General features: G+C 42.6%; 1 protein-coding gene across 1 annotated transcript in view; it reads right to left on the bottom strand.

Moving 5' to 3' along the window:
• The window catches only part of MOXD1 (monooxygenase DBH like 1), a 50,659-nt gene extending 35,523 nt beyond the window's left edge, over positions 1-15,136 (bottom strand). Inside the window, exons 1-4 of the mRNA XM_064447269.1 lie at positions 14,800-15,136; positions 2,892-3,038; positions 1,287-1,454; positions 1,077-1,160 (exon numbers count right to left, since the gene is read on the bottom strand). Of these exons, the coding sequence (XP_064303339.1) occupies positions 1,077-1,160; positions 1,287-1,454; positions 2,892-3,038; positions 14,800-15,069 (669 nt within the window). The 5' untranslated portion in view covers positions 15,070-15,136. The remainder of the gene's footprint in view (positions 1-1,076; positions 1,161-1,286; positions 1,455-2,891; positions 3,039-14,799) is intronic.
• Between the last annotated feature and the right edge of the window lie 238 nt (positions 15,137-15,374).

Genomic DNA, 15,374 nt, shown 5'->3' with positions numbered 1-15,374 from the left:
AGGCAGAAATTTGGACCTTGCAGTTCTTCATTCTGACAAAGTGCAGAAGTCCACAGTATTTTGGAGCAACTATAGGTATTTCTCAGACATACACTGGAGATCACATTAAGATCTCTGAGTTAATTTAACATTTCGGACTTACCGAATGCATTGGAGAAAAATGACTGACAATAATCCAAAAAATGGAATAGCATTGTATACTTAAAATCATTGATGAGTTCAAAGAAAGATAAAAATGAGGGCCAGAGATATCATCTCACTGTGCTATCTTAAGCAGTCTTGAACAATAATAAAAAACTGCTCTTTTATCAGCCTTCAGTATGTTGCTTCTGGAAAGGAATGTGAGAACCATCCTTGCCCCAGCACTCTTAAGCTTTTAGTTCCAAACAGAAAGAAAAGTTAGAAAATGTGCTATAGGAAAACATGTTTATGCATGTGGGTTTTGAAATCACCTTGGATCCTGCTGAACCTTGTGTAGATGTTTACACACTTTCACTAATTTTTAAATAAACTACAGCTTCCATCTCTTTTTTCATAATATTTGGATTTTACACAGCTGAAGATAACAAATCCTGTGCTCACATGATGTAATGTGGCAGAACTCCACTGCGGCCACCGCAAGATTGGTGACTGGTGTCAAATAAGAACCCGGCGATTTATTTGAACAAACTTCACCATTTCAGTACTGGTTTAATCTACAGTTACTCTCCATTAAAAGAAATTAATGACATTCCTATATAGAAGTAGAAACCTGATGGAACGTGCTTTTAGAAAATTTTACTTAGTCTTTGCCAAAAATGTTTATGAACAGAAATAATTTTCAACCTAATTTTCTTAAGGGAGAAAGGACATAGGAGAAGAGAAAGAAAAGGGCTCTGTCACTGGGTGTGCCAGTTGTCAGGGCACACTAGAATCAGATCCCAGGCACACACACACACACTTTACCCATGTTTGTGAAGACAGACAAGAGGTCTTGTTTTCGCTCCAGTAAGTATTGAAACAAATTTTGAAAGTGCAATAATGAAGAGTAATTTTTATCTGAGCTCCTCTAAATTTGCTCAGTCAGAATCACTCACCTTTGTCACATGGTGCTTTTCATGTTGTACTGGAATCTTAAACATTTGGCACCAATATGTTGTATCCTTGTCTGGTACAGGCACCTGTCTTAATAAAAAGGACAAGAACACAATATTATAAAAGTCATATTACCCTGTTGCAGAAGCCCAAAGCTTTGGCTGCCACTTTATCCCCATGTCTACATAAACCCAAAACCCGGAGTAACTTACGTCTTTGTTTGTCAAGTCGAAGTACGGCAAAGAGGCAGATAAGACTTCTTCTTTCTCAGGATTCAGCAAGCGTAGACTCTTTGTACCACGATTAGACCCATGGTAATTTTGACCTGCTTCTCCCATGTCTTTGTGGTGGTAGGCCCATATTACCCGCACTGTGCTCTCCTGGGTTAAAAAAAAACCAACCAAACCGAAAAGTCTGTAAGGAATAGGAACAATATCTTTCTTACATAGTTCACATAATTCCTATGATAGGTATGATGTAGGTGTTGCTGTATTTGAACAATGACAATGTATACCAGAGCAGCAGTCACCCAGTGACACAATTTTGTCGTTAAAATTAATAATGCTTTCTACTCATAGGGTTCACTGGAGATATGCAGAAGCTGAAACTCTCTCTGACAGACTCCTTCATTACTGTCATGAATTTAAATCGTATCTGCAAATAGCAGAACAGACTCATAAAGAGGTAACCAACAACATGCGTGAAAAAGGTTTTTCTAGCGAGGCCAGCAATCAGAAGGCTTCCCCCCAAAACATCTTCCAGGCTCAGCTCTGTAAAGATGTGAATACCTTCTGTGAACTGCTGTCCTTACATGCTAGGGAAGATAGAAACTCAATTACAGAACAGATTTACACTTTAAAAATCCATCTACAGCCATAGCACAGATCAATTCTCTGTAAAACATTCTCAGATTGCAATAATCACCCTTGAGACAAAGCACTCTAATAAATCCTGAAGTGTCCCAGAATGTTGAATTATACTGAGAATTTGGAGCAGGTGTGAAAACCATAGATCTATTGACTGCCTGGAAATGTGGCAGTTTATACAGCTGTGGTTTGCTTCCTGTATCTTTCAGCTCATCATGTTGTTATTATTGCGTATATTGTGAAAACATAGATAATTAAAATAGTGTTGAACTACTATAGCCATGCTTCCAAAATTAGTAGTAAACAAGCCAAGGCACAGAAAATCCTGCAAATCTCTCTAGCCTACCTGTCATTTCCAATACAGAAGTTATGAACTTCATATTATTTAAAATTCTGCTTAGGAAACAGTACAGCAGTCCCTCAGGCAACAGAAGAATTTACGATGAAAAGTAGTTTAACCTGGAAAGAGTTTTATCATAAAACTCTTCTACTTCTTAATTTTGAATAAAGAAATAAAACAAATATATACTTTAAATATATCTGCTCCAAACTTTTTAAAAAGTCTATCGTTAAGATCAATTACAAGTTAGTGTAAGACCTGAAAAGTGTTTCTCAACTCCTGAATGATTGCAACTGTGGGATATGGCACTTGATGGCCCAGAGGTACCTCTTTCAATCCTGTGTTCACTTGGTGTGTTAGAAATTAGAGAACATGATGCATTAAAGTAGAAGGACAAAGAAAGCTGAAATTAAAATATAAGAGCTTAATAGAAAGAGCACAAGTATTTTACATGGTTTATTTAAGTTGACCAAACAGATGTTTTGGAAACTGAATTTCTCTAATTCTATCCTTTTACTAAGATGAGATTGTAATAACCAGCTTCAGAACCACGTATACATTCGGCCTGTATTAATTCCTTCATCTATCTATATCTAGGCAGAGCCTCTTACCGTTATGCTTTTGTCATTTGTATCACAAGTGTGCAGTTCTCTGCTAAATGCCAATATTGTATGTGTGCTGTTTTCCATGGCATATTCCAGATGGTAATCCTGTTGGGGGTCCTTTTTAAGTACTCTGTTTTCATCTGTAAAATAATCCTGTCAAAAATAAAAGGTGGGCCATTACTAAAATCTAATATTAAATTAAAAAGGAAACTTTATGTCCAATACTGAAGCCTCTTAAAACACATCTTTATATAAAACGTCGAAGTATCATAGTTTTGTATCAAATGATAATTTTAATGTGGCACTGAACATTTTTTTCATTAAAAATCTTCAGGAAAGCAAGTATCCTTGATAAGAAGCTTAAAGAATGTCTTCAGCAACTTCAGCAACATGCTGCCTGTATTTAACTGCAGAAATAAAGGCTGTACCCAACAACCAAGAAGCCTAATTTATTGTGACTGGGGTGTCATGAACTTCAGGGGAAATTACAGAGAGAACAAATTTAGCTTAAGATTCACATCAACACGACTTTCTCTTTCTTTTTTCTTCCCCACAAAAAGCAAACCTCTTGAATGAACATCGACTAGAACCAGAAACCCTACGGCTTAACTAGCTCGGAAAGTGCTCAGTTCATACAAAAGGTGCTGGGTTGGGGTTGGGTTGGGGCTCTGAGGGCAGGGGGAGCTGCTTGTAAAACAGACGCTCCCCGTGTGGGGTTCAGCAGAGGCACGGTACAATAGAGGAGCGGCTGCAGCAATGCCAGGTCATTAACCTCCTCACCCCAAATTCCTGCGGCCCCGCGCAGCTGGGACCCAGCCCTCCCTCCCCTCCCACCCCAGCCACCTGGAAAGGGCCCAACAACACCCCAGATGCACCTCCTCCGGTCACCCTCCTTTGAGATTCAGGCTGTTTCTGGGACGGGGAGGGGGGCTTTTAACTAATAGCTATATTTCTCACGCCGAACAGGCTACAGGCAGACACCATTAATCATGCAGCACCCTTGCAGAATAATGCAGTGCTGGCTGTTCCTAGAAGGCATTTACTTCTGTAGCTGTTTGGACCTCCATTCACTTTTAGAGAGATTTCTGTCTTTCCCCTTTTGTTGAAGTGGAGGGAACCGAGATGAAAAATTGTAAAATATTACGTCCAAGTATTTTGATACCAGTAACAGTAGCTGATACCTTATTAATTCACTGAAGGATCATTTAAGAGCTGTAATCTTCAGTTTAACCCCACCCTAGAAATCTGCGTGTGTGCAAGAGACGACATGCACACCAGTCAGAGTTCACAAGCTGGTCCGCCTTTTATTGATGTACAAATAACTGCATGCCCAAACATTTCATTAAGGTATATTAATTTGGATGAAAATTTGTATGAAATAGCCTCAGTCAAGATTCAGACTTAAGGAAGAAAAGGGTAAAAAGCTAACCATTTTTTATCAGCATGAAAATACTTAGATTTAATTCTGTCTTGCCAAAACAAATGAAAGAGTTGGATTTTTTCAGTTCTGGAACAAATCTAAATTTTGAAGATTCTGAAAGGTACTGAAAACAGTCCTCCTTTTCCTGTCAGCACTTCTCGTGACTAGAAATGAATGAGTACATATATGAAAGAATACACACATGGAAAAATAATCACCAAAAAGAGCAAAAGACCTGAAGCTGTATGCTGAAAGAAAGGGAACTGCTGACTTATGTTTGTCTAGAGAAAGAGTTTTGGATTAACTTTTCCAGAGGGAGATAATGGGCCTGTTCTGCGATGGTACTTGAAGAGGGATACTTTATGGGGTCAAAACACTCCCTGCATCAGAGCTTGGAAAGAGGCAGTGTGCATCTATACGCAGTATCATCCTGGCTCTGAAAACGCTCCTCTGTGGAATCTCCACTTCCATCTTAAAAATAGTAAGGGCTTGCCTGGACGAGAAATGTAACCTTGTGAACATCAGCTTTTATTAAAGTGTGATATCGTTGCTGAAGTGTTACAATAAATTGGAATAAGGCATCCTTATATTAGAATAAGCACCCATACATTGAATTATTGAAGAATACAAATTCAGGAATAGCTTTTCCTCATGTGAACAAGTTGAAAATCTTTGGCTGAAACCGTTGTGAAGGAAAACTCAGAAACATGAAGCAAAGTTAGGTGTGCACACTCAAATATTTTGCCAGTAAACTTCATCATTTCTTAAGAAGTCTAAAGGACACAGCCGTAACCAAAAAAACCTCTTGTAGCCCTGACTTCCATAAGCCTGTGGGGAGAATGCAAAAATAACTCAAAGAAGCTGTGTAATTAAGGTATTAGATCAGATTTGGCTTGATAACGTGATTGCCAGTGTAATTATTTCACTCGCCTGGACAACAGACAAAGACAGGTCACAGCTCTGCCTCACTGCAAGGGGCTCGTTTTGTGGCTGCCAGCGAATGCTTTGGGAAAGTTGGTCCCAAAGCCCAGGAGAGGACCACGCCGCTCCCCGCAGGAGGAGAGCCGTGTTGGGGGAGCTGCGTTGGGTGCTCGCAGCGCTGCCTGCCCGGGCACTCGCTGCCTACCTGTCGATGCTGAACAGTGCCTCGCTCCGTGACTCACCTTAAATTATTTTGTGGGTAGATGCTAATCTGACCAACTAACATTAATCTTTCCCATGTGAAAATATCTGTGAAGTAATGAATTCCTTGGCTTTACTTACTCTCTTTGCCTGATTTGCCTGATGCACACCGCCTTGCAACAGCCCTTGAATATCAGGGTGCTGAGAATACCTGGGAAGCAAATTTTTGTGGCACACAGTAAGACAGAGACACCCATTTATGCCCCAGATCCTACAACTCCACTCAGTGCAGTGGGACTGCCCTAGAGGAATCAAGTGTGAGTACACTTGCCATGAGCTATTTAGGAGTTAGCGAACTGCCTCTATTACTACTTTTATTTCCTTTGATGAAAATTATCCAGATGATCATCACAAAAATAAAATCAAATAATATAACAAAAAAATATTTCTGAATAGCTCAGAATTTGATTGCTCAACCGCTAACATGAAAATTATTTGTTTACCAGTTTTAAAACAAAATAAGGCCACATTGCCAAGGAAACATGCTGATCTCTTTCTGCTCACAGAGAAGAGTTTTAAGTCAAACTACGTTGACTTTGCTAGTTTGCTCATCAGAGCTTAAAAGCCTTTAAGACACTTATTTGTGTACAAAATGTAATGAACAAAAGGAGATTATAAAAAATGAAGACACACTGCAAACTGTGATGCCACATCCTTTTCAGCAGCATCTTGGAAAAGTAAGAGAAAGTTAGTTGTAGATATATCTATATAGATATATGTCTGTATCTTTATACATCCCTTAAGCTTCCTTTCAGAGTAGAAACATAAGAATAAATGAAAGTCTGCTCCTATGGTACAAATGCAATCAAATCCACCACATCTGGACAGCCTACACACCATTTAACTCCTTGTGTCTAGTCAAAGAAGAAAGCTGGGTACCTCTGAAGGCCTTTGAAAAGTGACTTGTAAGGCCAAAGGACAGCACAGAGGATGGATCCACCAGAGGTCAGAGAGAGGATGTTAGGCATCTGGGCTTCAGCTGAACTGAGGATATCTAAATATGGTTCAAAACTCTGTCCAGGCCAGACTATCATAACACAGATCTCATCTAAATTCACAAATTTCACTCATGTCATTCTGTAGAGAAAGGAGTGTGACATTTGCATCAACAGAATTACAGTGCTTCGTTATCTGTCACAGATGGGCTGAAATGTGCCTCATATTGGAATAGTTTATTCTTCCTACTGGGTAGCAAAAGGCTCTGATGTGGTGACCTCTTTTACACATACTTGGTTTTGCCACTCCACACAGTTAGCTAGAAAACCTGTGTCTTTTGTAGGACAAATTACACTTATACAAGTCCCCATGAATTTCATGGAGTCCTAACAGAGACCTACAACAATTAGCAAGTCCTTAAAACTGAATTTCTGAAACACTAACAGCACAAACCTGACAACATGGATTTATGTACTGATTCAGCACTTGCATCCAGATTCTTCAGGTTCTTATACTCACAAAAGTATATATCATATGGTAAATGAAGATTTCAAGTTCCACATCAACTTTACAAAAGTGTAAGCATTACAGAAAGAGAAGATAATGGTGAAACAACTACATTTTTCTAGTATGAATACCTTATTTTGGTTATTTAAATCATGTTTCAAACAAAGTTTTGGAAGTATTACTGGTCATGCTACATAATAACAAAGATTTTTATTTCAGAATTTGCTTATGTAAACTGTTTACATGTGAAACATTTAAAGTTTCTGCACTCCGTTTAATAACATTGCATAAAATGGTATTTTAAACTCTGGACTAAGTTGTGCAATCACTCAAATAATTAGGTATCTCCTTCCTCACATTACCTAGAAATTGAAACAACATACGGAAAATGAAAAATCTTCCTGACAGTACAAATTATTTTATGTTCTTTTCCAGATGTGAAGCCGATCATGTTATACTGTTTTTCAGATCCCATTAACCTTTCTCTTTCTTAAAAAAAAAAAATGTTTTGCGGCGTATAGAATTTCTGATTGCTGCTCTACAAACAGTCAGGGAGAATAATTTCTGAAGGATGTGAAAAGAGACTGGTTTCTCCTTTGAGAATGTAAGCACAGCTGCAGAGGGAAGCCTGACCCCGAAAGCACCTCCAGCTGTCATCGCAGACTTGAACAGGTGTTTATGGGACTCCCTCCCCAGATCTTTACAATGTACAAGATCGGACTTTTTATGATATCCATTTCCCATCCTAAATTATATACAGCACCTTTCCATCTCAAGAAGCATAAAATAACTCTCAAACTGTGGCCCCATCCAGCAATTGCCTTGTGGGCTCGGCTTGTGAGCAGCTCTGTTGCCGGGATTTGTACACGCTGTCCTCCTCTAACCGGGAGATCGCTTCCATTTCGGCAGCAATTTAACACTTACAAGCGAGTAAAGGGACAAGCCAGGAATGGGAAACGAGGGAAAAACAAGCTCTGTTGCAACTAGTCCTCGCCTGTGGTCTGTAGCCAACCCAAGGAGTTTTGAACATCCCCAAACTACCAAACTGATGTCTAAGACCAGGGCTGAAGACAAGTTTGGCAAAAGGAATCGGGAAGCTGTAACCAAGATGAAAGTTGGCGCAGGAGGGGATCTATCTGTGTATAAATAGGATGGATATATTGCTACAGTACGCAAAAGAACTGACCAAAACGTTTGTTTGAAATAAGCACCAAGCTATGCCTTTCTGGGTTTCCAAAAAAATAAATGTGGTTAACATTTCTCTTCTTTATTGTTGCATTCAACTTAGATGGAATCCCGCTGCTCATGGTTCCAGCACACACTGGATGTTACCACCAAAAAGAAGCTGTTTTTACATTGTATTTGGCAAGAAGCAAACAGAGCATGAGTTTACAAATAAGCAAACCAAACTTTTTTGCAACCTCAAATAAATTTCAGCTTGAGTTTCAGGCAAAGATCTTACTATGCTCTTACGTTAGGGAAAAACAGAGCCCACCCACAGAAAACTAACAGAAAGCAGGAATCTGAAAGCATCACTGCTCCGTATAAAAATTACCTTAAGAGCATTAGAGTTGGCTGATCCAATCTTGGGATTGGCCCCAAATGAAAAAATATCCACAGAAAGAGTACAGTGACAGCTATCAAGGAGCTGCAAGAAGTTCCTAAAGTAACGAGGATCAGTTAAGTTCAGCTGTTGCCCTGTGAGCGGTCTGTTTGTAATTAATTTACTGATTGATTTATTTATTTCTACCTACATAACAGATGAGTATGAAGTGATTCACTTCTTGCTAGGAAGCCTGGATCTCACTCATGCAGGCGGTTCCGAGAAGCTGTACACAATTCCTGGCAAAATTCCAATTAAACTGAATTACACTGGAGTAAATGTGGCTTATTTACTTCAGGTGTACTACTAACTTAAAAAAGGACAGAAAATTTTTATCCATAACAAATAATCGTGGGTGTGTCTGTATGTTGAATGTAGACATACAAATATGCGCAAAGACACACATTTTCCACTTGTGTGTTTACAGAAACAGATAATAGATGTATGCGCGTGACATGTACACATATTTTGTTTGCAAAAAGAGGGCGTGTATTTTTTACACATGGAACACAGTTATTTACTTAGAGACATGCCTTTCTTCATTCAAACTGGAAGTCATCTGAATAAACTTCAGTGTATTTCTTATATCTAGCTAAATGCTGCCTGGGGCGGCTTCCCGGTAGCCTACAGCTGGCAGTCTGTTGGCTTGTACCCTTGGTTTCTGTGGCATTCCCCTGGAAGAGATAAAAATATCGCGTTCTCCACACACAAATGAAAAACACCGAAACGGGGAGAGCCTTCTGATTTACCACACAAAGGTGTAAGAAGCACGAGAGGTTAGAAGTTAAAATACGACATCGCGTATTGGCGTGGATAATTTGACTTCGCAGCAGAGTTCCAAGGACCTATCCAAGTCTTTACATCAAGAATAAATCTTCATTTAAGAGGTTATATTCTAGTTTTATCAGAAGCTATAAAGCTAGATTAAAGGCTGTCCTAACACAAACTGACTAGACAAAACATGTAGCAATGTGTTTTAAAGGGAAGAAAACCTGTAAGTAGAGATACTGCGTGATCCAATCTCACAACTATACTTTATCACAAGGAACATTCCTTACATGGGAGCCACATTTAACCAGCACAAGTTTTCTTGTTTTAATTACTTTAATTACTTCAATTACTTCAATTATGAGGAAGTTTGAAAAACACTTAAGGGATTTTTGCGCACAACTGTCAGCGATACTCATTCCCAAAATCTCTGTATGTTCCTTCAAAAATCTCCCCTCCTCCCTCTCCTACTTCTAAGATACTTGTTTATATCGAGAATGAAATCATTCCCCCATTATTTTAAGCCTTTGCATCACTCATGGTGGCTACATGTCCATTCTGCTCCAGGTACTTATTTTTGGGGAGCGTTAAGGAAATTTCATTTCCTTGGTGTTCCCAAAATCCACAGGGCAAGAAAAAACACCACAAAGAACAAAACAAAACTTGCAGAATAGCCCCCCAAAGCCTGCAAAATACAAGAGCTACAGAATTCTTCTCATCTTTTGTTCACCAGCTGTTGCTTCCTTGTCCTAACTATTGTACTTCTGAGAGGGAACTGCAAAGCGCCCAGCCAGCGGAGATGTACGCTGGAGTGTCTCTTTACGCCCCACATGGAAGCCAAGAGGGACTCATTAGTCATCTGGAGATTTTGCCCCATTGCCCAAAGGCATGAAATACCTCCAACAAAGCACCAACTGAGATATGTCAGTGTGGCACTCACTTTGCATCTCTCTCTTGGTGCCTTTCAAGTTGTTTTCTAAACACTTCTTTTGTTGCTGTTGGCATGAGTGCACTTAAAAGCAGCATATCGTTAAGCATAGAGAATGCTCGCTGTTGTCCGTCCTTTAAAATCTCTTCCAAGTACTTCCCTATGAGCAATTAAGCTAACTCTATGGGATACATTTGATAACAGATATTCTTTAGTTTGGGTGACAGTTAACAAGCAAGGCTGTAATGAATAATAAAGTACTTTTTAGTGACACACAGTCCCTATTCACCCTGAGTAGGGACTATTTTTGTGCAAGTTCAACAGAAGATTCGAACAATGCAACCCTCTTGTATAACTTGCACAAAATAGGCATTCATCAAGGAGGATTACTCTCCCCAAAATGGGGCTCTCAGCAGCTACGTGCTGTGGGTGGGGATGCACAATTCCAGACAGGGGTGGAGACCAAGGAAAAGGCATGGGTCTAGCATGAAAAATGCATGCTGTGTCAATTCATAAGCACAAAAGAGATGCATTTAAAAAAAAAAAAAAAAAAGAAAGGGGGGGGGGGGGAAGGAGAAACGAAAACTAGATGCAAAAGCTGAGGCTGCCCCAAGAACTTCTATGAAGAATAACACATGCTGCAAATGACCACGGTGATATTTCAAGTTAACATGTTGCCACGTACAAACTCCCCTTCCAAGTACACCCTATCCCTCTAGAGACAAAGGCAGCTCCCAGCTTTCCAACACCAGCCCCCATTGGTATCTTCCACCTGTTCTCAAACGTGCTCACCCAAACCCCAAATAATCTGCCACTCCGTCACCACCACAGGGCTCTCAGTAACGTGCTAGAATAATTTTTTCACGGATGTCCGCCTTTTTCTCCCTCTGCTTGGTAGAGGTGTGTCCCACACAACAATGCAGTAAAGCTCTATGTATATATGTATATATACATACATGTATATATGTATATGTATATATGTATATATGTATTCACGCTATGTCCTCTACATCCTCCCAAAATACGTCTAGGTCCCCATTCCAAATACTGAACTTCTGAAACATTAGGACAGTAAATGTCTAACTCTCCGATTGTTCAATGCTCTCCAAAAAACTACTCTGGTACACCACGAAGGCTTGTTCTTCTCTCATGACATCAAAACACTTTTCACCTTGATATATTTAGAGAGAACTAAACCTCAGGCATTCAAATAATTTTAGCCTTTATTTATTATGCCAGACACCCTTTTAGCTCAAATACAGCTCAAATACGGAGAAGCAAACCAAAACTAATAACTCATTACACACAAGTTCAGCATACACCTAAAAACTAAGGAAGTCAAACCCAATCTCAGATATCCAGAACTTTGAGTCACCAGATTTTTCCAAGGAAAGCACTGCGTGCTGTCAGTGGGAACAGCACCTACTTGCGCTGAGACGATAAGAATAAATGCCAGAGGAAACGTTTTTTCTCATCTCTGAAAACTATCTGGAAGTTTTCCTCTACCTCAACGCCCCGATCCTCCACAGACTAAGGAGTATCTGCTTTTACCTCTCCTGACAGCTGTAGTCTGACTACATTTACATGTTTGCTCCCAGAAGAGAACTCCTTCCTCTGCAAACACTTTCTATTTTTAAAGGAGGAGAGAGAATTTAAGGGGGGGAAAGGAGGCTAAATTCTCCCAAGAGACTAGCAATTTCAATGCCCACTTGAAAGGCTATAAAGGTGTTTCAGGACATCTTCTGAAAATCAGGCCATGAACAAGCATCTCAGAACTTTCAAAGAAACCAAAAAATGACCCTTCTAAGAGTTTAGACCACGATGCACATTTTCCAACTGATGATCATGGAATAAAAACATATTTCTAAAACCAAAAAGAAAAGTAAGTTCTTTCATTATAGGGTGTACATATTTTATAGAGCGCAGCTAGGCATAAAACCACATACTTTCAAGGGTACTATCTATGAAAAATTCTTTTTTAGTAGTAAATAATGTAAATGATGATGATGTACACTTAACACAGAACGTGTTTTTAAAATATTAACTGTATATGTGTGTCCAGTAAAGGGAAGAATTAGAGGTTATTGAAATAGCATCCTAGAACAAGTTATTCATTCTACAGCAATCCCTGCTGACTGGCCAGAAGAAGCTTTTGCATGAAGTTTGATTCTCCATTGTCTTTGTACCTGGTATTTCCTTGTTGGTGCCAGTATGGAAATACTTAAACCAAGCAACTTTTTTAAAGGATGTCATTACAGTTTAAAAAGAAACCTTGCTGCCTAGAACTGAAGAAAAAATGGAGAAAACCTCGGCCTGCAAGCAAGCTGAACAGATAGAAGTGTTTCTTCTGTGCCTTACCTACTCAGAAGTTCCACAAAATAACTCGTAGCGCTTAGCGTAGCTGTTGTTCATGTGCTAAATTAGCATTTCGGGAAAAATATCAGGTGCTCTGTAAGAGGAGGTGCTTGCTACGGCCCTTTCCTCTTCTATCACAGTTGTATTTGTCATGGGATGCCAGTGAATAAAATCTTACAAAGAAGAATGGAATTTGTATGAAGCCATTTTTAAAGGACACTGAAAACCTGTGAGAGGTGCTGGAAAGAGCCACAGACGTGCTTTGAGCGCTGGGGAAAAATGTCCAGCAGTGGGATACTTGAAGAGCTCGATCTGTTTATTTTATGCAAAAGAAAATTGAGGAGTGACTCGATTACAGCATATAAATAACTTTATGGAGGTGGGATGGGGGAAAGTAGACTTTGTAATATAGTAGAGAAAATACATAGCCGGAATCTGAACCCAGATGAACTAATACTGGAAAGCAGGAACAGCAAAGACTCACCATTGCCACAAACTATCAAGGGAAGTGATGCATCCTCTGTCACTGGATGTCTTCACGCTAGCTTTGAGTGCCTTTCTAAAAGGCTTGCTTTACCCTAATAACAGGATCTATGAACTAACCAAGCACAAAGTTTGTGTTTCTTTTAATGGTTAATAGGTGTATCTTCTAAAATGTAAAGCTCCAGCAAGCCTTACAACCTGTGAGCTAAGAGCTCATTGCTTGATAACCAGATCATGTTTTATAAATTACTATTATTATTGTTGATTGATTTAGACTGAGGGTTTGGGAAAAATTACCTTAGTTTTGAAATATGGAGGAAAAATATTCTAAAAATCATCACTCTGAGAGTAGTTAAAACAAATATTTTCCTAAACTTCTCATAGTGAACTAATAGGGGAAAAAAAGAAAAGAAAAAAATTATGCTAAAGACTTCCTTTTCCTGGAAAAGGTTTGATTTTATAAAATCTTGACAAATAGTAGGGGGAGCATATCAAGTATTTCATTTTCTTATAATGAAATGTTAGTCAAAATTCATATTCTTAAAGCAAAACCTTGCAAAATTTAAGCAGCAGCTTCAAAGATCAACTAGTTCTAGCACGACGATGAAAAGACAGACTTCTAACAACTGGGTGTTGCTCTGCTCTTGAACTGTCTCTCTAAAAGTTATTATTCAGGCAACTGGAGCGACAAGTCGCCATGCTGGGCCTGATTCCCCTTTCACTCACCCGCGGGACAAGGTGTCCCTGCTCCCCCCGCCCCAGAGCTGCTCCTCCAGGCTGGATCTCAGGTCGCTGAGCGGGGACCAAAGGTGTGCGTCCCTTCCCCTCTCACGGCTCCTACCCCACCGGCCACCGGCGCCCCGTGGAGGGGATGCTTCGCTGGAAGCCCCAGCGGAGCCGATGTACCACACTCCTGTGCCCAGCCGCACCCTGGCAATATCTGGACAACTACAGAGACGTACCTACAGAATTATGCCAATACAGTTGGGCTCCTCTGAGGTTGCTTTACCAGACCAAGGACAAGTAGCTGGAGCCCCAGTGGTTACTCTGTGGGTCCTTTTCAATCTCTGGGTCAGAACAGCTCCAGGTGAGGAGAGGAGGAACACCAGGGGCAGGAGCAGCACCGCCTGCGCCCCAGCAGACGGGTATGTCAGCAGGCTGGGAAGCTGGTGGGATCGTGCCCTCGCGCCAGCGGGATTACAAAGAGGCGCACCAGGACATCCAAGCTCGGTCGCCTGCTGGCAGGGGGAGGGGGAGGGTGCCGCACCTCGCTGCGAGAGACTCTGCCGTCCCTCCCTTCCCCTCCTCGGGTCTGGGCTCCGAGGGCAGGCAGGGAGAGAGCGCCCAAGGAGAGAGCAGGGGGCTGTTGCGCTCTCGGGATGAAGAGGAAGGAAACCCGACACCTTTAAACCCGTGTAGTAGTTTAGAGGGAAGGTTGGCAGGGAGCGGACCGAAAAGGCAGAGCTCCTCCAGGGACGGGGAGGGGGGGGGGGACACGGGGACGGGACGGGACACACGCAGAACAATAGGAATAACCGAAAAGCTGGAAGGATGAGGCGCGGAGGTACGGGGTTGAGGGGCGAGGAGGCTCAGAAGAGGGGCAGGGATAGAGGGGCGTCCCGACACCGAGGCAGCAGGGGGAAGGCGGGCGGACAAAGGGGAGCCGGGACGCGGGGCGGGAGCGGGGTGCCGGCAGCGCTGCCCCCCGCAGGGGACGGCAGCGGGGCCTTACCTGCAGGTAGGGCTGGCCCCTCTCCACGCCCCCCACCACGATGTCGGCGGAGGCCATGCCGCCGCCGGCCGAGAGCCCGAAGCCCACGTAGCCGCGGGTGCGCACCTCCAGGCGGAAGGCGAGGGCGCTGCCGCGGCGGCCCCAGCGCAGGCGGTACGCGGCCGCGCCGTCCAGCACCGCGCTGTGCGGGTAGCTCCGCGGCGGCCCGGCGGCGGCGGCGGCACACAGCAGCCCGCCCAGCACCAGCGCCCAGGGGCGCAGCCGCCGCATCCTCCTCCCGCCGCGCACCGGCGGCCGCCGCTGCTGTCTCTGCGTGGGCCCGGGCGCGCGTGTGCGTGTGAGGAGAAGGGGAGTGGGTGGATGGGTGGGTGGTTGGGGGGCGGGGGGGGGGGGCCGGGTGCCCCCGTCACCCCGCCCCCGCTGCGGGCGGCACCGTCCGGGCCGGCCCCGTCGGGGCAGCGCGGCCTCGGCGGCCGCCGCTTTGTTCCCGCGCCGCCCCGGCCCGGCGCTGGCGGCCGCCCCCGGTTCTCCCGCGCCGCCCGTCGGGGCCGGGCCGAGCCCCCGGCGCGCCGGCA

The sequence above is a fragment of the Phalacrocorax carbo genome, chromosome 3, assembly GCF_963921805.1.
Source record: "Phalacrocorax carbo chromosome 3, bPhaCar2.1, whole genome shotgun sequence".
NCBI classification, from domain to species: domain Eukaryota; kingdom Metazoa; phylum Chordata; class Aves; order Suliformes; family Phalacrocoracidae; genus Phalacrocorax; species Phalacrocorax carbo.
The sequence above is the reverse complement of the archived record's forward strand: the minus strand, read 5'-3'. Positions and strand labels throughout refer to the sequence as shown.